The following is a 22,744-nucleotide window of genomic DNA, read 5'->3' as shown; positions in this document are numbered from 1 at the left end:
AATAATAGTTGCAAATAAATTGCAAATATTTTCCTTATTAATTGCACATATTTTCTATTGAAATTAGTAATTTAATAGATAACTTTCCTATTAGAGTTAGTGATATAATAGATTACTTTTGGTTTTATATACTTTTCAAAAATGTTAACTGTAATTCTTTTGCATTTAGAATTGTTTAATTTTCCTATAATTATTAAAGAAAATTTCTTTTTACACATGTCAAAATATTATCGATATGTTTGACACATGTCGCGATTATATGAATTACTAACTTTAAACACTAAGATAAAAGAGTGATCTTGCACTGTACAACTTAGTTTTCCCCCAAAATTATCCTAGAATAGCGCGGGGATTAACGTTTTTAAAGACATGTTAAATACACAATTAATGATGCTCAACCTGGGTTACTTGTTTATTACCGACATAGGATATTATTCTAATTTTCTTTTTACTAATCCTTTCAAATTTTATAATTTCAGAGCTTTTGCAGGAGAAAAATAAACAAATGTTTTTATAAAGTCTTTATGCTTCTACATAATTTTAATATTGTTTTAACTATGATATTGTTGTATGTTATTACTTTGAGTATTATTATTATAATTATGAAGTCTATATGCATTTTGGAACATTACTATGATTCTATTGTATGTTATTTCTGTTAATAATATTATTATTACTTTAATGAATGCTGCCAAAAAAATAGCTTTCATGAACATGAAATAGAAATACTTTTTATTTTTTTGACCAAAGAAATATAAATACTAAATTACTTTTTTCTTCATTCTCTTTGTTTACCTATAATTAACATACGATCAAATTGGAAAAATAAATCAGTAGAAATATTTTAATGGGAAAACAATAAAACTATTGGAAGATAGTAAAAAAATAAACACGCAAAAAATAACTAATGATACTGATACTTAAAAGAAATAGTAATGAATTTGATTGGTAACATAAATAATGATCTCGTTTCTTGCACAAAATAGTGAATTTGATTGGTAACATAAATTGCTATGTGTTTGTCGGATAATCTGAACGGTACATGGTACACGCACACGGCACACCAACAATAATATGTTCCCCCAATCAGATTTGTTATTTTACAGATCTTTTCATTTTCTTTGTTCAAACCGAGTTTTCTATTAAGAAGTTAACCGGCGTCGACATAAATGTTTCGAGGGTGAGCTTTGCCAAAGTATCAGCCTCACGATTACAAAGCCCTAGGAACGAAAGAGAAGCTAATTTTGTGAAAAGTAGAAGATTAAGAGAGGATATCCTGTGGAGTTCCTTAGTAAGAATCTTACAAATGGCTTGGAGTTCCTTTGGACAAATATATGGAGTTTAGTTCCTTCAAGGTAAAGTATGACGATGTCACTGTATGTACCGACAGATTCGTGGAGTGGATCACGTTGATCGAGGAGTTCAACATCGAGATGTTGGGACCGAGAATCCAGACGGTATCATAGATTGCATGTCTAAGAACATGTATAAGAGCAAGACATTAGTTTCTTTTAAAACTTGCAAAAGTTGGGATAGTGAAGCATCAAAGAGCTTGTTGTTTCTTTACCTTGTCTCAAGATCATGCATCTCGATAACATTTATTAGAAGGATGGTCTAGATAAGATTTCATCGCTAATGATTGGAAAGATAGAAAACAAGTATCAGTGTTTGACCATTCTTTCTCACTAAAGCAGGAATACAAGTGTCTCAGCTGAATTGATCAATGTGATATGGACAATCTCAAAACAGAGAACCAACCACACACAGTTTCTTAAATCCTTTACACAAGATATGACCAACTATAACGATATGGTTGAGTTTTGTTTTCTTCTTAAAGCATAGCTCTATCTTTGCTGATAATCTTCAGACGACGAAGATCCTGAGACAATCCTCGATAGTCTCACGGTTCGTACTTCTTAACCTCTCGTAAAAGTTTTAAACTTTCGTATCAAGGATTCAAGAGTTAATTTGTACAATTGTTTTAAGTTTTATTCTTGTTTCTTTTGTGGTTGATTCAGAAGGGAAGTGTTATTACCATTAGAGACTATAACATGAATGAATTTGCTTATGCTGATCTTCAAGATGATGATGATGTTTCATTGCCTAAAGCAGCAACCAATTCGATTCAGAAAGTTTCAATGTTACCACTAGGTTTCCTCATATTCTACGAAGTCTCAGGAGGTCCTTTCGGTGCTGAAGGACGTAGTGTGAATGCAGCAGGACCATTGTTAGCTCTTTTAGGGTTTATCATCTTTCTCCCTTTCATTTGGTGTATCCCTGAGGCACTAATCACTGCTGAGCACAATGTTCCCTATAAACGGCGGTTTTGTGGTTTGGGTCTCCTCTGCTTTAGGAACCTTTTGGGGGTTTCAAGTAGGTTGGATGAAATGGCTATGCGGGGTTATCGATAACGCTTTGTATCCCGTTCGATTATTTGAATTCCGCAGTACCGGTTTTAGCTACTGGATTGCCAAGAGTTGCGTCGATCTTAATCTTGACTCTGTTGCTAACTTACTTAAACTACAGAGGACTAACCATTGTTGGATGGACTGCTGTGTTTATGGGAGTTTTCTCTATGCTTCCGTTTGCGGTAATGACTCTTGTTTCGATTCCGCAGCTCGAGCCGGCGAGATGGTGAGTGATGGAGTTAGGAAATGTCAACTAGAACTTGTATCTAAACACGTTATTCTGGAATCTTAACTACTGGGATTCGGTTAGTACACTAGCCGGTGAAGTTGCAAACCCGAAGCAAACCCTTCATAAGGCTTTGTCCTACGGTGTGATCTTTGTCGCTCTTTCGAACTCACTCCCTCTTTTGTCGTTCTTTTAGGTTCTATCCCGTTGGATCGTGTGATAAGCTTCTAACTTGTAAACTGTGAATGATCTAAAGCTTATCCTGAATAATACTTGATTAAAACCCCAAATGAAAGATCCAAACTCCAAATACAAAGATCCAACAAGTTTCTCTAAGAGATTACAAAGCAAGATAATGAAAACGTGAAAGATAAGAGATCGGCAACCCTCGCTCACATCCCTTGGGTTCCTCTCTTCCCAAGCAGCCTCATGTCGGCTAACCCCTCACAACATTCATCGTGCCTCTTTGTGATGCTTCCTTTTCTTTATTTATACACACTCTTAACTTCTGCTCCAAGCTCGACCTAATCTCTCTCACGTGCAAAGCCAGCCATTTGTTCAGTCAACAAGCCAGGTGGTCATTCACACGTACTGATCCCTGATATTTCTTCACTCTTTAATCCACTTGATCCTTCACACGTGGTTATCATCGTCAGTTATGGATAGATGGTTATTTAGCTGAGGTTGGTAAACTCATCGGTGGAAGATGGTTGCGGTTGTGGGTTCTAAGTAGCGGCAGCTACATCAAACATGGGAATGTTTTTACCAGAGATGACTAGTGATTCGTTTCAGCTACTTGGAATGGCTGAACTCGGTATGCTTCCCAAGGTCTTTGCGAAAAGGTCTCGTTACGGGACACCTTTGTTAGGGATTCTGTTTTCAGCTTCAGGTGTGTTGCTATTGTCTGGACTAAGCTTTCAAGAGATAGTAGCTGCAGAGAATTTTCTCTACTGTGGTGGAATGGTTTTGGAGTTTATAGCATTTGTTAGGATGAGGATGTTATATCCGGATGCATCGAGACCGTACAAGATACCAGTTGGTACCGTTGGTTACTTAGTTCGGTTATGAACTTATGATATGTGTTCTATCTACTGTCAAAGTGGCTTTAGTGAGCTTTGTGATGGTCGTCATTGGTTTCTTGATGAAGCCTTCTTTAAACCATCTCGATCGAAAGAGATGGTTCCAATTCTCAAATTGGGATTGTGAAGAATCTTTGCTACGTTAGGAGTTATATAACTACAAGGAAAAATCAAAGCGTTGGAATCCATTACCATGCAAATTGTATCTATTTTGTGTTTGTTTTGTACTTTTTAGTTCGAATTCTTTGTTCTCTCTGTTGAGATTAGCTTCGGTAATCATAAACCAATTTGCAAACCCGGTTTATGTTTAACCTAGTAAAATCCATCAAGAATTGAAATGTGGATACGTATATAAAACCCGGGTTAATGGTATGTGTTAGTAAACATGTTATTCATTTGCTTTTGTTTCAGTGAGTCATACAGATCAAATGCTTAAAACAAGAAGCAAATGAATAACACAGTTGGTCACATACTAAGCAAATCACTAAACATAAATTGTTCATTGTCATAAATGAGTACATTGAAAAGTTAAAACAATACAAAATCAAAAGCTCAAATCAAATCCACTAAGCACTTGTGCAAACCCATCGAAGCAATACCAAACACAAAACGCAAAATATATAGAGAGAAAGAGAGAGAGAGAGAGAGAGAGAGACAATGTAATGTAGTAGATCCCATCCTGCAAAAGGAAGAGAGGAGAGAGTGGGAGGAATAAACAGAGAGAGGTCCAGATAGCGCTGGGCCTATGTAACTCCCAAGTAACAATATGCGATGGAAGAACTGATATCGCTAGTATTCAAGATTGGTTCGAGTAATGTCCAACGCCAAGTTTCTGAGCTTCGAATTTAAGTGATTTGAGGTACTGAACAGCTTCATCAAGAACGGAAGCTGTATTCATCTGTTCTCCTCCCGGGACAATTCTCCTCAACACTCCCATCATTTTTTTCATTTTTCTCCGTCCTTTCCCATCATTGCTACTACTAGCGCTGCCCGATATACTCTGCTTCCTTGCGTTGTTGTTGCTGCTGCTGTTGTTGTTGTTGTTGTTGTTATAACCATAGCTGGAACAACAAGATTCAGCTGAGCTGTTTCCATAATCCCTGTAAGAGTTACGAGCAGTGCTGACCTCTTTTGAATCACCTTCCTCATGACCTTCATTGTCATCATCTTCGTAATCTTCATCTGCACTCAAGAGTGCATCAATCTCATTCGGATCCTCTTGATGAGAAGAGGAAACTTCTTGGTCATAGTTACCATAATAACTTCCCCCAGCATACTCGTTCTGAAACGTCGAAGCTAATGCGTTCAATGATGGGTTGTTCATGAGCTTATGAGTCAGCTCAGGATGGTACATCACTTGGCTGTGGTCGTATGTTTGATCGAAGATGACAAAATTCTTTGGACAGACCTCAGACGGTTGGAGTTCAACACCATGGTATGGCAACTTTGCGCATGGTGGGAACAAAGCATCATAGGATGACCCTGATGCATACGGGTTGTGGTACATATTTCTGTCACCCACTTCATCAGAGAAGTGAGGATACTGATTGTTGTTCTGCATCAGAAAATCCCGTGCAAAGGTAAAAAGTGAAAACACAAAAAGAGAAAAAACAAGTTGTACACCTCAAACTTGCAAGCTGCTTCAAAATTTCTACTACCGATTGATTCGCCTTTGTAAGCTTCCAGCTGCTCAGTTACTACTAAACTAAGTTGACAGTCGAACACAATGCTGCTAGATCAAGTTATGGCCATCATACTAAAGATCTCACGAGTTTTCCACCAGTGCCCTTACCCCCCAAACCAGAAGCTCCCCCCACAGACAGCTCTTCAGAAAACCAGATTCTTAATACCTCACAATACTTCTTTCGAAATCAAAAGTAGATAGCCGCTCAAAAAACCCAAAAAATTTCGAAAACTCCAGACGACAGACTACGTTACAGGCTTAAGCAACTGTCTGAAATATTCAGCCTGCAATGATTTATAAGAAAATGTTGAAAATATCAGACACATTACGGTTTAGAATAAGCATCTATTAGACTATACACATACCATCAAGAGGATAAAGTTCTTTTAAATGACATAAATAGGTGTTGCCTAAGCGTTAAAAGTGTTAGGAGATACAGTAAATCAAGGAGAGGCAATGTATGTACCTGGCAAACTTGAACGGATTGGTAATTAGCAATGAAACATGTAGTCATCATAAAAGTTCCTATTTCCTTCAATGATCGGTTTCCCTTCTTGTTTACAACAATGCACATTCTCACACTAAACCAGTAAAATAAGCACAACAAACAAAGAGCTATTCCGAATTCCGGAAACAACGCCTGCAAAAACAAGAAAATGGCACCAATTGTTTAAACTCAAAGAAGCTGTAAATAAGGTGGCAATGAAAGAAGAAACCAAATTGTTACATTTGTTAATGTTTAGGATAACTAACTTATGAAGGCTAAGTGCTCAATCATGAGGCAAAACTAAAGCAAAAAAAAAAGACTTGACATGAATAGCTTAGTAATAGCAGGCTAGAAAACACACAAGATATGGAATGAAGTCAAAAACACAGACAAGCTGCTCACCTGACAGGAACAAATTTACAGAATAACGAGGAAAAAGACAACGAGACGAGTGCAAGTCCTGTTGAAAAACATGAAGAAGGCTGTCCACGGCATCTTTGGTTCTTCCACTATTAGAACTTCAGTTTGTAAGTGTATCCAATAAACCGTTCCTCTTCCCACAAACTGCACAAACAAACAAAAAAATTAGGACCAACAATTCTATTCAGATATTAGTATATGAAGTCGAAAGGCACTAACTTCGAGGTAGAATCAAAAAAAAAAAACCAGTTGGAAAACAAAACAGAGAAACTAAAACATGGGAGATGTCATGATTCAGAAATACAAAAAGAGTTCAACTTTATGCATCTGCTGGGGACAATTAACAGTAACACAGAAGCATGACTAAAGACATAAACATCGGATCCACGATAAAATGTTTTTCAAAGCCATAGTGATCACAAAGCAAAATAAAAACAGCTCAACAACTCTGCTTTAAAAAAACAGAACACGTAGACGAAACAAAACATCAACAAAAGAGTTTGACTTGTCGAGGGGAAAAGATCGATCATGAATAGTTTTATTCAGAATAACACAAAACAAAAACATAAAACAAAGAAAGAACAGAACATTCAATAACAAAGAAATCAAATTTTTAGCAATCATAAACCATAAAATAGCTATTTAAGTAATCAAACGACCATCAAAGTATTTACGAAAAACCAATTAAAATAAAAGCCCCCAAAAAAAAGTCAGAAATTGCGGCGGAAGAAAACATCATACCGTAGAAAATCAGAACCCTTTGGATGAAACGAATCGATGATGCGTAAAAACTTAAGCTTTTTTTTGAAGGTTCTGATAAAATTCGGGAAGACTCTCTCTCTTTTTTTTTTTTTAATTGAGCAAGAGAGGGAGAAGAAGAAGACGACGATCTAATAGAGAGAAGAGAATGATGATGATGTGTGGCAAAAATAAGAAGAGAGAGAGAGAGAGAGAGAGAGAAGGGGAATGAAATAAGGAAGCAAGTGACAGAGAAGCGTGGCTTTCTTTTTCTGGTGCGGTTTGTTTGTTTTTGTTTGGTTTGGTTTGGTTTGGTTTAAATCACTCACACACACTCACCTCACTAGTCACTCACCTTCACCTCACTTACATCGTCTTTTATATAGTATTAAAATTTTTAACTTAATTATTAATTTACTTTCACGCTTTTCGTGCGTGAATCTAATAACATGTTTTTTATATAAATGTGTAAGCAAAAAAGATGTTAAACTTTTTAGTGGGAATTTTTGGAGTTATCAAAACACGATTTTGCACTCCCTTGTTTCATCCAAGATACAAAATAGGAACACAATCTTGGACAAAATTCATCTTTTTACGAGTAAAATACATTTTAGAAAAAAAGAAAACAACTCTTGGAGTAGATGACACATTTTAAAAGAATTATTTATGAATTTGTCAATTTTCATGATAATATTTACTGATTTTGCTATTTTGTTTAAAATTATATGGATTTACGATTTGTTAGGTTACAAAAATACAATTAAACATGCGTCTAACACGTTATGTTTGTGTTTAATCAATTTTATTTGTTCTTAAACTTTAGTATTTGTTATAAAATATGTATTTTAGTAAAAAAAAAAAATCATAAATGTGGATATTTTTAAACTGTTAAAAAATGGGAAATCTATCATATTTTAGCAAAATGACATTTTCGTAAAAAATTTCTTAGATCATTGCATTTTCTGTAAGAATATCCATAATTAAATCTAAAAAAAATAACCATATAATAATTTATAAAAAAATGTTGTTTCTTTATTTTTTTATGAGAATCCAAATTATGTAATGATGGAGTACACTAGGAGGATGACAGTGTAAAACCCATGTAAATCACTATGTCGATGGATTTCTTTTTTATTTTTATGAATTGGAATACATACATTTGAAATAACAATAATAATATGAAAAGAGATGTTAGTGAGTGTAGCATTTGATGAGTATGAAAATAAAATATTAGTAGTAGTAAGGAATAGTGGTAATGGATTGGGGGAGCACGCGTGAGGGGATGGACAGAAGAGAGTCAAACACGGGGTAGTGTGAGCCGTTGGATGAAACAAAATTCTCAAATGGTTTCCGTTTAATGCGGGCATGATGGTGACCGTAGGATTGCTCCCTTAGCACGCGTGAAAAGCCTTTTTTGTTTTTGTGGACCTCCACCCAAACCACTCTTCTTTCTTCTTCTTCTTCTTCTTCTTTCACAGCAACAACAAATACTTATTATTTTAGACGACACTCTCTTCTCTTTTCTCTTGGGAACTCTTGTCCCAACCCATACTTCCAAAGAATATACTTACTTATTTCCAAACCAAACTCATCATTCTTGTCCCTTGAGCTGTAATAATAAGTTTTTCCTTTAAAAAAAAAAAAACAAAAGAGAACTGAGAGAGCTGTAATTTATGTTTGGCATGCGGATTCGAGTAAATATCTTGTGTTTTTTTTTTGGCCTAGCCACAAACAAGAAAGTAAAAATATTTGGTGAAAAAAAGTAGACATTTGGCTGCAATAAGCCAGTAAATATACTGAGGATTAAAATAACCGTGTAAACTACATATGAATCGTGTGGTTTAATTAAAATCATGATTTGGACAGTGTTAGCTTCAAAGGAAACGATGCCATATACATTAGTTTGAACTTAGAAGCAATAAATGTATTTATCCTCCACTTGGTTTCATTTAATTTTAATATATTGCTGAATGTTTGATCTGATGATACATGTTCCTTTCTAAATCCATCATTATGTTTCTATTTTTCTTCTTTTTCGTATTTTAAATTCATAAGATTGAAGTGGTAATTTTTTATATATACTACGTTGGATATTTCTATGATTATCCGTTACGACATTTTGATTATAAAAAACAAATTGTAGGACACTTGAACAATTTGGAACTTTGTTCTCTGTGTTGCTATAAGGACCGAACCAATACAACTCATTCCACAGACATTAAATCGTTACTAACCGAAGCATTGCTCCGAAAGACAAAAGTGTTTTTCAAACATCAACAAAGAGGCATTCGTTTTATCGGCCTTATTTAGAAGAAAAGAATCTAAAGCAAAACATTTTTGGTATGAGAACATCCAAGTGCCAAGTGAAAAAGATTGAAAGAAAGCTAAGATTAAAAACAAAAACAAGTGAAGAGAAGTTATAACAGTGTAATATGTTTGTTAAGATTACAATGGCTCTGATTGGTTACACTAATTAAAGTCGTTTGCAAATGAATCACTCTCATGTTCACCAATCAACAAAGCGTTTGGAGAGAGCGGTTCATAAGAGTGGTTAGATTTGGTGGTTATAGTGAGCGTTCAAAATAGATTTTAGGTGGTTGGAAGAGTGATTGCAAACTCTTCTCTACATGATACGTTTGTTTTAGGTGGTTGTCCAGTAACTTTTTTGTGTTATTTTATTATTTATTTTTTAATTATTATATTATTAAATATTTAATCTGTCTATAAAATTTAATTTTACATGTGCATTACAATAGATTTAACCTGGTAATTTTTTTAACAAATATATAAATATTTTATCTTCCATATTTTTATTATTTAATTAAATTTATTTTTAATTTTCTATAATTTAATATAATTTATACTATTCAGTCGCTGCAATGCTACCAATCAATCTAAATACTCAACCGCTCTCTTTTACCACACTATCTTTCTCTATCCACTATCTTTAACCGCTTTTTTTTAGCTGTCTCTTTTATAATCACTGATAATTTTTTAACTGCCTCGTTTATACGTGGTCACCAATCAGACCCAATAGCGTTTTCCAATATCATCCAACTATCCAAGATATAAACTACAAAGGACTAAAAGCTTCCAAACAAAGAAATTTCGAAGTTTAAAATAACATAGTTTCACCAACATTTTGTTTGTACGTTTTTGCTATACTCATTTCGTTTCTTATTATTCACCTAATTAATTCCAGATGTATGTATTTATAACTATGTTAGAAAACGTTATTGAATAAATATTGGCCATGAATGGATTTTATACGAAAAAAATTGGATATCCTATTTTTTTTTCTATCTTTTCTTTTTCTTTTTCTCTTTTTATAATGTTACAACTATTCTTGTATTTTTTTCTTTTTATAGAAAACTAAGGAATTCTAATCGTGAGCACTAAAAGAGGATCGACTTGTAAGGAAAGGGAAAATTAGTGTTTCGGAATGATCTTTGGTTAATGGCAAAGTCTTTGCTCATTTAGTGAAAAATATCCAAAAGTCTTTAATTGCCGAATGCATTGCTGACAGAAGCCATTTAGCGTTGACAGAAGGCCTTGTAGTGCTATATAGGAAGGTTCTTTACCTTCTTTAGTGCTGTGAATTGAAGAAGGTGGTCTCGATGGCTAATTTCTAACTATTTTATCATCTTACTGTTGGAAATCGAATGCATCAATTTTTTAAAAAAAATATACAATCAGAATAATAAATTATGATGTTTTGATAATTCCGACCACTTGAATGTTCAAAATATACATCACGAGTTGGATAAGATGATTGATGGGTACGTTGTCATCATCATATTATCCTACACTCTTAGAAATCGGAAGCCTAAACAAAGAAACTTTTAAATTGGAGTCAGTACATCATAAGGTCGAATAATGAATTATTATGTTTTGACACACCAAAGCCTAGGTTAGGTACTTGAGTTTACGTTGGTGAACGTCTAAATCATCACATAAATCTCACATACAAAACATTGATGCCCATCGATATACCCCTACAGAGATCTAATTAGGTGACACAAAATCTCATACGTCAGCTTTGTCATAGGACCATGTAAGTTTTGAAACACATTCATTACGTTTAAGATGTTAGACTGACTTGCATATAGTGTGAGACATTGTAAAGTACAACGGCTAGTCTTATTGCATTAAAATTGTTTTGATGCGTATAGGTATAGAGTATAGTATAGGGTATATCATCATGTTTATTGCTTTGATCTTTTAGGATATCTATAAATCGGCATTAGAATAATGCATGTTAGCATTTAGACTATAACATAATTTTGGAATTGTGGCACAGTGATATACTAACTTTGGATCATATTCATAAGTTATGATTATAGTAGAAAATATGAGATATTTTATATATCACTATTTCTAATAGGGAGGGGATCCAACATCGAGCATGAGATTATGCTTTATATAAGATTGAACATCAAGTGACCACAACTCTAACCCTCAAACACTATACACACCTCACCGTGGAAAGAAACATTCGACCTTGAGTAGAAAGTGTTTCTCTTTCGTTCATCTCTTACACCAATTTTTTTTTTGTTTAGGAACAATCCTCCCAACCGCACTTGCCTCCTAGAAGGCTAGAATGATTCAAATCCCCCTCCTCGGCGATAGTCTTTATCTTATTTTCTTTGAAACCATTCTAAACTCAGCCAAAGAATAGCTTGAGTCTCAAATCACTTCTTAATTAAGTCTATACATTTCCTATTGTAAATGCGACTCCAGATTAGTCACATTACATTCTTCTGATTTGAATGTTGAAAAAGCTATTGCTGTCCTCCTAAAAATCATCTGAACTAAATCATTGCATACCCCAAACGGAAAGTGTTACAATCTCATCCTCGAAACCATCCAACACAGACTTGTGTTGTTGCATGCAACAAATAACGACGATAGTTTAGAAAAGGAATTTAGAAAAGTAGAACAGAGAATAACAGAGAGTAAAAAAAAAAGACAATCAAATAACAACCACTTAACCAATGATCTTCAATCGACTCTTTGTACCTGTTTGAGTTACAACCAAACCGGTTTAACTCAAACCACAAGTGTTGTCTCTCACATGCACGACCAACAGAAAGCCAGAGGAAAAAACCCAAATTGAATGTTTTAATCAATTTTGTTATATGTAACGGTGGAACCGCCTAATCACACTAGCTCATACAACAAACACAACGTCCCCCAACGAACTTGACTAACATTGTTATGATGAGGATTATAATAAGAAATCAAAGTCTTAAAATTCACCAACAGTCAAGTTCCATTAAAATTTCACCCAAAAAAAAAATGGTAAATCTGTAACAAATCACTTCCTTCCCAATTGATCGAATTACAGCATTGGATAAAAAATGTAGTGGTTAATAATATAACATATAAAAAGATAAAGGGTATTATCTGCAATAAACATAAAATTTAAGACACCAGTTAAACCCAAAACCCTTAGTCCATTTTTTCTCGCGCCGCCTACGGTCTCAAACTTCTCATCTTCTCCTCCATCACAAAGCTTCTTCGAGACTCAATTCTTAAGTTTCCGTTGTGTTGAGTTCATCCCCGTGACGGCGAAACCCTAATTTCCAGCTTCCTCAACCTCAGAACCATCCCTGTTCGAGAGCAAAAACCCTAATCATCATGGTTGTGAACGCAAAAGACTCGACGGTTCCTAATGTCGAAGACTTCAGGGAGCTTCACAATCTCGTCACGCATCATATAGAGTCGTTCGATTACATGACAGACAAAGGTCTCGATGTTATGTTCAATCGAATCAAACCCGTTACTGTCTACGATTCAGACTCCGACAACAACTTGAGCAATATCCTTTTTTTATTTATTGTCTTAGTATCTTTGGTTTGCGCTGTTATAATGTTGAATTTAGTGTTGTGAATGTGATTCCCTTGACAAGTATGCTACTCTGGTTAGAGAATCCTGTAGTATTCGCTCCTCAGAAGGAGAGTTTGAGTTCAACATCAAGGAAAGATTCTTTGTTTCCCTTTGAGGTAAAGTGTTTGAACTTGTTTCTGGCTTATTAAAAGGTTTATACTTTTTGGTTGTGTTAATACCTTTTTTTTGTGTTTTCTTGATTAAACAGGCTAGGCAGGCGAAGATTTCGTATACAGGAGCCTTTATGGCTGATGTTTGCTTTAAGTATAATGATGGAGTTGTTGTCAGAGACAAATTTGATTTTGGCCAATTTCCCATTATGCTTATGGTTGGTGCTCTGTTCTCTTCTTTTCTTTGCTTATTATGATTACAAGTCTTTATTTATGAAGCCTAATGGAAATTTATCTCCGTACTTTGTTATTGCAGTCAAAGCTTTGCAGCTTAAGAGGTGCTGATTGCCGGAAACTGTTAAAGTGTAAAGAGTCAACTTCTGAAATGGGAGGGTAAACGCTCTTCCATTTATTATGCGTTTATGATATATTTTTCTTTCTATTAGTCGATTGTGATAATAATTTTAGCTTTTCTTGAAATAGGTACTTTGTTTTGAATGGGATCGAGAGAGTGTTCCGATGTGTTATTGCACCTAAGCGAAACCATGTAAGCTACTTCGGCTTTTAACTGACTAAGTTTATGAGTATAGTGTTTTGCTTATAAAGTTTATGAGTATAGTGTATTCCCATGAAGTTGCTTGTATCATGTCTCTCTTAATATAACTGACTAAGAATCTCTTATGATAGCCAACAAGTATGATCCGAAGCTCATTCCGTGATCGTCGGGAAGGATACAGTGACAAGGCAGTTGCCATTAGGTATGTGAATTTTATCTCTTTGTTATGATCTTGCATATAATAAATGCCAATCTTCACCTAAAGTAGCAATATATCGTAAAGAGTTCTTCATGCGGTTTTCTTCTTCTTAATTCATAGGTGTGTAAGAGACGACCAGTCATCCGTCACTGTTAAACTGTATTATCTTCGCAATGGAAGTGCCAGAGTTGGATTTTGGTGAGTTTTAGTTAACTTGACATGTGGAATATGGAAGACATTACCTACAATTTGAGCTACACGTTAAACTTATCTCTAATGGACACAGGATAGGAGGAAGGGAATATTTGCTTCCTGTCGGTCTTGTTCTCAAGGTATTAGTGACTCTAATGTATCTTTCCCTATGTCATGAGAACAACATGTTATTTAAGGCGAAGTGTTTTCTGTTGGTAAATTTTCTTATCTGTCCTCATATATTCCTAGGCTCTCACTGAAACCAACGATGAGGAAATATATAAATGCCTAAACTGTTGCTACAATGAGAATTATGGAAGAGGCGATGGAGCTATTGGAACCCAACTCGTTCGTGAGAGAGCCAAAATTATTCTTGATGAAGTGCGAGACTTGGGTCTTTTTACCCGGGAACAGTGCCGGAAGCACTTAGGTGATCTAACTGTCTCAGTGTTTATGTATTCTTATCTCAAAACTAGTAAGCTAATGTTTTACTTCTAAAACCAACAGGAGAACATTTTCAGCCTGTTCTTGATGGGTTAGAAAAAGAAAAATATCCTACTGTAAGTTTTCTTGATCACTCTTAACCTCCTTTATTGGTTCATTACTACAATAGAGGTTTTGTTTGCAAAAAAGGTTTCTTTGCAGTAGGATTTCTAAACAAAAATAAGTAAATAACTAACTTCTTTGAGATTGGGCTGTTAGCTTCTTGGATTTCCTGATTAATTTTAATTTCGTAAACAAATTTTTACAACTGCAGTAAGTCCTTTCTAATTACTTCTCCCGCTTCATTCTTACATATTTAGGTTGCTGAAGCTGTGCTCAGGGATTTTATATTTGTTCATCTTGACAATGATGACGACAAGTTCAATTTGCTCATGTAATTTTTTACTTTTGCGTCTTGATGGCTCTCACGTTGATTTTCTTTTTTGATGTGGTTGTGGTCAACATTCTTTTTTTTTTGGCTTTGCAGCTTCATAATTCAGAAGCTCTATTCTTTGGTGGATCAGACATCTTTACCTGACAATCCGGATTCTTTGCAAAATCAGGAAATTTTGGTCCCAGGTCACCTTATAACTATTTACCTCAAGGTATGCAATAATTTTCCATATGGTAGAAACATGTATGTCGATGCTCATTATATAAGAGCATGTGATTTTGTCATTATCAAATGTTTCTGAAAATATACAATTCTGTTTTGCATAACCATGAAGTGTTGTGCTTACTAGACAAAGGTTTTCCTTCATGAGTTAACTGACGTCACATGCATTGGTCATCTAGGAAAAACTTGAAGATTGGCTGCGGAAGTGCAAAAGTCTTCTTAAAGATGAGTTGCATAACAAGAGCTCGAAATCAAAATTTTCCTTTGAAAGCCGTAAGTCCTCTTTTACTGTTTTCCCTTTTCAATGTTCTATCCTCTGCATTCCTTCAAAGTTGAAACTATGGAACTCATTTGTTCGATATATCCACATTTATTTTCTACATGAAATTTTTGGTTGTTCTCTTCCATAAATATTTTGATAATGCAATGTCTTGTGCTTGGTGATGACTCCTTAACTGAATGCAGTTGCTGATGTCAAGAAGGTTATTAACAAAAATCCTCCCAGGAGTATTGGTACGTCAATTGAAACATTGTTGAAGACAGGAAGAATGAATACCCAGTCTGGTTTGGATTTACAGCAGGTAAGCACTTTTAGTTGATCACTTGCTTGAGAAGCTTTTTTCTTATATAGCTAATCTCCATTGAGTATGATGTAGTTCGATAGAACAGAACTAATATAGATTCTCAATTCTTTACCAGAGAGCAGGTTACACTGTTCAGGCTGAGAGATTGAACTTTCTCCGTTTCCTTTCATTTTTCCGGGCGGTTCATCGAGGTGCTTCTTTTGCTGGACTTCGTACAACAACTGTGAGGAAGCTGCTTCCTGAGTAGGGTCTTTCACTTTGTACCCATCAAACTCTAGATGTGATAATGCGGTCCCAAAATAGTATTCTTCACATTTTTCCTGTTTCATTGTTATCTTGTAGATCTTGGGGGTTTCTTTGCCCTGTTCACACTCCTGATGGGGAACCTTGTGGATTACTGAATCATATGACTCGTACTAGCCGTGAGTTTCTCTAGCTCTCTCTTCACACATCATTTTGTGATATTCACTATTCTCTTTACTTGACATGTCACTAAACCAAGTTGGAGTTTACATAGAATCATGTTTAGTTAAGAGTGTCTTTTATTTCTCAAGGTAAATTATTATAGACTGGAATTTCAGACTTGATAAATGTTTTTATTTCGTTTCCCTTTTGTCTCTATTGATCGTTAGTGTTTTTTTTTCTGCGGATGCATTTAATATGCATAAATTTTTAGACTTGGGTAGATTGTGTTCCCTCGTCATACCATAAAATGTACTTTTATTACAGTAGTACAACTTTGCTTATTGTGTTCTGATTGATTATGGTGTTCAGGAATCACTTCTCAGTTCGACTCAAAGGGAAACATCAGAGATTTTCTGAAAATAAGAAAGTCAGTTGTTGAGGTTCTTGTTGGGGTGGGTATGGTACCTTCATTGCCAAAGCTAGTACGAGCGGCACCACCAGAAGTCATTCATGTTCTTTTAGATGGTCAAGTTGTAGGCACGCTATCTTCTAACGTAGTCACGGACGTTGTCTCCTATTTGCGGAGACTGAAAGTGGAGGCTCCTTCAGTGGTAAGGCATATCACTTCTTAACAGTATTTGTCTGACCATAAAATATATCATTAGAAGATAATTATATATGTGAATGCTACTCTACAGATTCCTGAAGATCTCGAAGTGGGATATGTACCTACAAGCATGGGTGGATCTTATCCTGGATTGTATTTGGCATCATGTCCTGCAAGATTCATTAGGCCTGTTAAAAATATATCTATACCTTCTGAAAATATTGAACTTATTGGACCGTTCGAACAGGTAGCAGATCCTAAGTATATGTTTATCATATCCACCTTTCTCTGTACAATCAAATTAAAAATATATATATCTCTACCATACCAGGTTTTTATGGAAATAAGCTGTCCTGATGGAGGAAATGGAGGAAGGAATAACTCTTGCCCAGCAACTCACGAAGAAATTCATCCAACTGGGATGATAAGTGTGGTTGCTAATCTTACACCTTGGTCAGATCATAACCAAAGTCCGCGTAACATGTATCAGTGTCAGGTATTAACTAGAAATTTGATTCAAATTTAAAAGATTCTGCTACTGGACGTTGTTCTTAAAATTTTACCTTGTACAGATGGCGAAACAAACCATGGCATACTCTACTCAAGCTCTCCAATTTCGTGCCGACCAGAAGATTTACCATTTGCAGGTGAAAGTACATGGTACAATTTTCATTTGAACATTCTGTCTTTTTTGGTCCCATGTCTTATTAAATTCTTTTGTTCTCTACAGACTCCTCAATCCCCTGTTGTGCGCACCAAAACATACACCACTTACAGTATTGATGAGAATCCTACAGGGACTAATGCAATTGTTGCTGTCCTCGCTCATACAGGGTAAGAAACTTCTTTTGCATATAAGAGCTTGACAATAAGCTTTTTTTCATTACTGTTCTCTTATCCCTTTTTCCACCTATCTGTCTCACAGATTTGATATGGAAGATGCTATGATTTTGAACAAATCATCTGTGGAGCGGGGAATGTGCCATGGGCAAATATACCAGGTTCGAGTTCCCATTCTCATTTTTTTTTGATTAAGAGTCCGGAACTTTAATGTAAACCTGGTCAATATCCCCTGCACTCATTTTTATATGAATCCCAGAGAATAATAGTCTTGTAGTTGCAGCAATCAATTTAGTACATATTTCAGAAATTTAAGCTTCTGTGAATTTCTAACTCTTGTTATATGCTCGTGCAGACAGAAACTATTGATCTGTCAGATCAGAATAGCCGATATGATAGTGGTCATAAAAGTTTTAGGAGGAGTCATGCTGACAAATCAGTTCATTCTAGTATCGATGCTGATGGATTACCATATGTTGGGCAGGTAAATACTGCTTTATTTCCTCTCTAGGTTTCATTATTTTATATTAGTTTCCTTGTGACTAATTTGTTGGGTGTAACGCAGAAAATATATCCAGATGAGCCGTATTATAGTGTCTATGATGAGGTAACTAGCAGAATAAGGACCACGAGGCGAAAAGGTACCGACCCTGTCATAGTTGACTTTGTCTCTGTTGACATGAAAAGCAAGAAACATCCTCAAAAGGTGAGATTTAACTCCAACTATCATCGTGTAGACTGATTATGATTTGTTTAGAATCTTATTTTCGAGTTTCTTGGCAGGCGAATATTCGTTTCCGGCATGCAAGAAACCCCATAATTGGAGACAAGTTCAGTAGTAGACATGGGCAAAAGGGTGTTTGTTCCCAATTGTGGCCTGATGTTGATATGCCGTTTAATGGAGTTACTGGCATGCGTCCAGATCTCATCATTAACCCTCATGCTTTCCCATCAAGAATGACAATTGCTATGCTTTTGGAATCTATTGCTGCTAAGGTATCCTTAGAAATTTGTCTGATTCTTGGGTTCCATTGACGCTGTTGCTGTGCATATTATGTTTGTGTGTCGTTTAACCAACTTCCCATTTTATTTTGCTGGTAAGTGAAGTATAATATATAATGCTTATATCCTCGGCTTTTGCAGGGAGGTAGTCTGCATGGAAAGTTTGTCGATGCAACGCCGTTTCGTAATGCAATGAAAAAACCAAATGGAGATAAGGAGAGCAAGTCCAGTTTGCTTGTTGATGATCTCGGTTCCATGTTAACTGAAAAAGGGTTCAACTACTATGGGACTGAGAAATTATATAGTGGACTTTTAGGAGTAGAACTGGAGTGTGATATATTTATGGGCCCTGTTTACTACCAAAGATTGCGTCACATGGTCTCAGACAAATTCCAGGTTTTGCAACCCCTCTGGTTTCATCTCTTTTATCATATCGTCTCCAACTTGCACTTCTCTCTTCTTCGTAGTACTTCGTCTGAATCATAATATTCTGGCTTGCAGGTTAGGTCCACTGGACAAGTGGATCAACTAACTCATCAGCCAATCAAGGGAAGGAAACGAGGTGGAGGGATTCGGTTTGGTGAAATGGAAAGAGACTCACTACTTGCTCATGGAGCTTCCTATCTATTACACGACAGGCTTCACACTTCTTCAGATCACCACATTGCAGATGTATGTTCACTGTGTGGAAGCTTGCTCACTTCGTCTATTGTGAACGTTCAACAGAAGAAGCTAATTCAAGTTGCTGGAAAGTTACCTCCTGGTAGAACTCCAAAGAAGGTAACTTGCCATTCCTGTAAGACAAGTAAAGGCATGGAAACAGTTGCAATGCCATATGTGTTCAGATACTTGGCTGCAGAGTTGGCTTCAATGAATATTAAGATGACTCTTCAGTTGAGCGAGAGAGAAGGAGCAACCGATGAAGATTTAATACCAGAGGAAGAAAAGTAATTAGATCTCACAATGTACTAGTGTGTAGAATAATATTCTTAAATCATTTTTGGTTTTGCTTCGTTAGTATATTCCCTAGTGGAAAACGTTACCTATATTTTGAATCAAAGTGATTGTCTTCAACATCTGTGTAAGATGACTTGTATGGATAAAACCAATGCGTTTGATTCTACAATACCATTAACTTGATTGGTGACATGTTCAACTAAGTTGCTCAATTGTGATTGCTGCAATTCAGCAAACCTAATTTCATTATATTATCATTGTATATTAAGAGATAAGTATGAGAGAAAAGCAGAGTTATTTGATTAATGACGACAAATCATACAAAGTCTTTGCAAATTTTACATCTAAACAACCTCTCTTTCTCCTCTCACACACGAAGCAAAGACTGAAACAAATAACAGATAAAACTCCGCTCACTTTCCGGGAACAAAGTTGGTGGCGAAGGCCCATGCGTTGTTGTTGACTGGATCGGCCAAATGGTCAGCATGGTTCTCTATCGGTCCCTTACCAGTGACAATGGCTTGAACGAAGAATCCAAACATAGAGAACATAGCCAACCTACCGTTCTTGAGCTCCTTTACCTTCAACTCAGCGAAGGCCTCTGGGTCGGTAGCCAAACCCAATGGGTCAAAGCTGCCACCGGGGTAAAGCAAGTCCTCGGCCTCTCCCAAGGGACCATCTCCAGCGACTCTGTAGCCTTCAACGGCTCCCATCAAGATCACTTGAGTGGCCCAGATCGCCAAAATGCTCTGAGCGTGGACCAAGCTAGGGTTTCCCAAGTAATCGAGACCTCCATCGCTGAAGATTTGTGAGCCGGCCTTGAACCAAACGGCCTCTCCGAACTTGACTCCGTTCCTGGCCAAAAGCTCAGGGAAGACGCAGCCAAGGGCTCCGAGCATGGCCCACCTGCTGTGGATAACTTCTAGCTCACGGTTCCTGGCGAATGTCTCGGGGTCAGCAGAGAGTCCGGCGGTGTCCCATCCGTAGTCTCCGGGGAACTCTCCGGTAAGGTAGCTTGGTGATTCGCCGGAGAATGGGCCCAAGTACTTGACTCGGTCAGATCCGTACCATGGGCTGCCTGATGGTCCCTTTGGCTTGGCAACAGTCTTCCTCATTGTCACACGGCCGCTTCCGAGGACTTCTGATGCCGCTGGGGAAAGCTTGACGGCCTTACCGGCGAAGGCAGGGGAGGAGAGAGCCATTGTTGAGGCAGCCATTGCGGTTGAAGTGTTGCACAAAGTAAAAAAAACGTTTAAGAGTTGTTGTTGTAGGCCAAGAAATGGGTGGTTTGGGATCGATGGAGTTTTCAGGTATATATAATATAAAAATCTAAAGAACGTCTTATCTTGTAATATCAATCTCTTGAGTTTCTATTGGCTGGTCACAACTATTTTTGAGACTTAAGATTTTTTGTTTGCTTACGTGGTTCATAGCTCGCACTTTGCAGATTCGCAGTTGATTTGTGTCTTAAGATATCTTGGTGCGTTTCAGGGATGATGAAACACCCACTCATGACGTGACACGTATAAGACTTGATTTCTCTATCCTTTTGAAATCCTGAGACTATCAAACAAACAAAACTAAGGATAATTACATTTTACATTTTATTGAATCTTTTTGACAGCTGGTCAACCTTTTCTATGTATATGCTGTTTTCCCTAAATGTTTTCTTATAAAGTTAAAAAAACAAATAATAATAATTCATTAGATATAGACAATTAAAACAAAGTAGATAAATAGGTTATCAAGTTTATATAAAAAAGTAATGGGGACAATTATCTAAAGTGCAGAAATGTATTCAAACTTAACCTCAAAAACATAAGAAATTGTATATAACCTCCTAAAACCCTATATTGACCATAGTATATATCACAAGAAGTAGGAAAACAATGACCTGTAATTTTATTAGCGGCTTATAATAATAATGTCTAATGCACTGATGTCAGGACAAAAGTGGAATCCACCAGATCATGGTGATTGTCATGGTCACAAGACAACTCCATAACCACGAGTCAAGGTCATAGACTCATCATAGCCACAAGTCAGTTTCTCCCTAACAATCTTCGAACGGCTATAACAACGGCCACATTAAGCCAACGTAACAGTCCATCTGATAACGTAGATAAGCCCAACAACGGCTATATTTACAACAATATAAGGTCAAAGGATTACAAAAGCTTTCAAAGGATTCTAAAAACTTTCTCACTTGAAATTTTCTTGATCATGGGTCAACATTTTGAATTTGGAGCATAAAAGAATGCATGCACAGTGTACTAATTAGTGTTGTTAGCTTTCAGCTCAAAACTTAGAGAGTGCTTCGTAGTGTTGATAGTCGTGATCAAAGTAATGATATGTAATATGTATATTAGAGAGTGCTTTCAGCCCCAAAATAGTGTTTGATAGTCATGATCAAAACATAATTTAAAAATTACATGTGGGCAAAATGCTTTTTATAAAGCTAGTTTAATATAATGTTTTTATCATCAATGTCACTATTTCAGACTCAGAGTGTATTTTTACTTAAAGTTATGACCAAACCACACAAATTCATACAAACTTAAGTTCTTATGCAAAGCAAAGTCACGAGGGTGTTATCGTTAAAGTATACGACGGCTCATTACATGTGGTCACAAAATGCTTTGGCTGCAATGAAAAAATCAAAGTAAAAGCTGGTGGACTAGAGACATGCCACGTAAGATCAATAAACGATAAAACCAAAATCTCATAAACCCAATGACTAAAGAGATAAAGATTACTTCAGAGATAACAAACGTTACTCGCAATATCCCTATATAATCCAAACCTACATAAACATTTTCAATCACTCTCACTCACAAGTTAGTCACCCAAAAATAAAAAAAAACAAAAACATTTCAATGGCCGCCTCAACAATGGCTCTCTCCTCCCCTGCCTTCGCCGGAAAGGCTGTGAATCTTTCTCCAGCGGCCTCAGAAGTCCTCGGAAGCGGCCGTGTGACAATGAGGAAGACTGTTGCCAAGCCAAAGGGACCATCAGGCAGCCCATGGTACGGATCCGACCGAGTTAAGTACTTGGGCCCATTCTCCGGCGAATCACCAAGCTACCTTACCGGAGAGTTCCCCGGAGACTACGGATGGGACACCGCCGGACTCTCTGCTGACCCCGAGACATTCGCCAGGAACCGTGAGCTAGAAGTTATCCACAGCAGGTGGGCCATGCTCGGAGCCCTTGGCTGCGTCTTCCCTGAGCTTTTGGCCAGGAACGGAGTCAAGTTCGGAGAGGC

The 22,744-nt window shown here is 36.4% G+C and overlaps 4 protein-coding genes across 5 annotated transcripts in view; 2 read left to right on the top strand and 2 right to left on the bottom strand.

Annotated features, from left to right (window-relative positions):
• LOC104757335 (transcription factor bHLH144-like) lies at positions 4,175-7,380 on the bottom strand. The gene is made up of 4 exons (XM_010480067.2): positions 7,046-7,380; positions 6,287-6,448; positions 5,864-6,037; positions 4,175-5,681 (listed from the first exon to the last, which is right to left on the bottom strand). The coding sequence occupies exon 4, from the start codon at positions 5,272-5,274 to the stop codon at positions 4,510-4,512; it is 765 nt and encodes a 254-aa protein (XP_010478369.2). The 5' UTR covers positions 5,275-5,681; positions 5,864-6,037; positions 6,287-6,448; positions 7,046-7,380; the 3' UTR covers positions 4,175-4,509.
• On the top strand, positions 12,495-19,674 carry LOC104757333 (DNA-directed RNA polymerase I subunit 2). Its single transcript, XM_010480065.1, has 27 exons — positions 12,495-12,863; positions 12,962-13,047; positions 13,140-13,259; positions 13,358-13,434; positions 13,525-13,588; positions 13,729-13,799; positions 13,917-13,994; positions 14,083-14,128; positions 14,238-14,418; positions 14,496-14,548; positions 14,792-14,865; positions 14,959-15,076; positions 15,267-15,360; positions 15,553-15,668; positions 15,787-15,914; positions 16,014-16,093; positions 16,446-16,687; positions 16,775-16,930; positions 17,015-17,179; positions 17,256-17,330; positions 17,414-17,517; positions 17,609-17,684; positions 17,879-18,007; positions 18,089-18,229; positions 18,307-18,519; positions 18,667-18,921; positions 19,027-19,674. The coding sequence occupies exons 1-27, from the start codon at positions 12,683-12,685 to the stop codon at positions 19,474-19,476; spliced, it is 3,573 nt and encodes a 1,190-aa protein (XP_010478367.1). The 5' UTR covers positions 12,495-12,682; the 3' UTR covers positions 19,477-19,674.
• Positions 19,780-20,777, bottom strand: LOC104757332 (chlorophyll a-b binding protein 1, chloroplastic-like). The gene has a single exon (XM_010480064.2). The coding sequence runs from the start codon at positions 20,697-20,699 to the stop codon at positions 19,896-19,898; it is 804 nt and encodes a 267-aa protein (XP_010478366.1). The 5' UTR covers positions 20,700-20,777; the 3' UTR covers positions 19,780-19,895.
• Positions 22,308-22,744, top strand: part of LOC104757330 (chlorophyll a-b binding protein 2, chloroplastic) — a 2,678-nt gene continuing 2,241 nt past the window's right edge. Inside the window, exon 1 of one of the 2 annotated variants that reach the window (XM_010480063.2) lies at positions 22,308-22,742. In XM_010480063.2, the coding sequence (XP_010478365.1) occupies positions 22,359-22,742 (384 nt within the window). In that variant the 5' untranslated portion in view covers positions 22,308-22,358. The remainder of the gene's footprint in view (positions 22,743-22,744) is intronic. The other variant, XM_010480062.2, reaches the window with a different exon arrangement.

The sequence above is a fragment of the Camelina sativa genome, chromosome 17 (genome assembly GCF_000633955.1).
Source record: "Camelina sativa cultivar DH55 chromosome 17, Cs, whole genome shotgun sequence".
Lineage (NCBI taxonomy): Eukaryota > Viridiplantae > Streptophyta > Magnoliopsida > Brassicales > Brassicaceae > Camelina > Camelina sativa.
The sequence above is the reverse complement of the archived record's forward strand: the minus strand, read 5'-3'. Positions and strand labels throughout refer to the sequence as shown.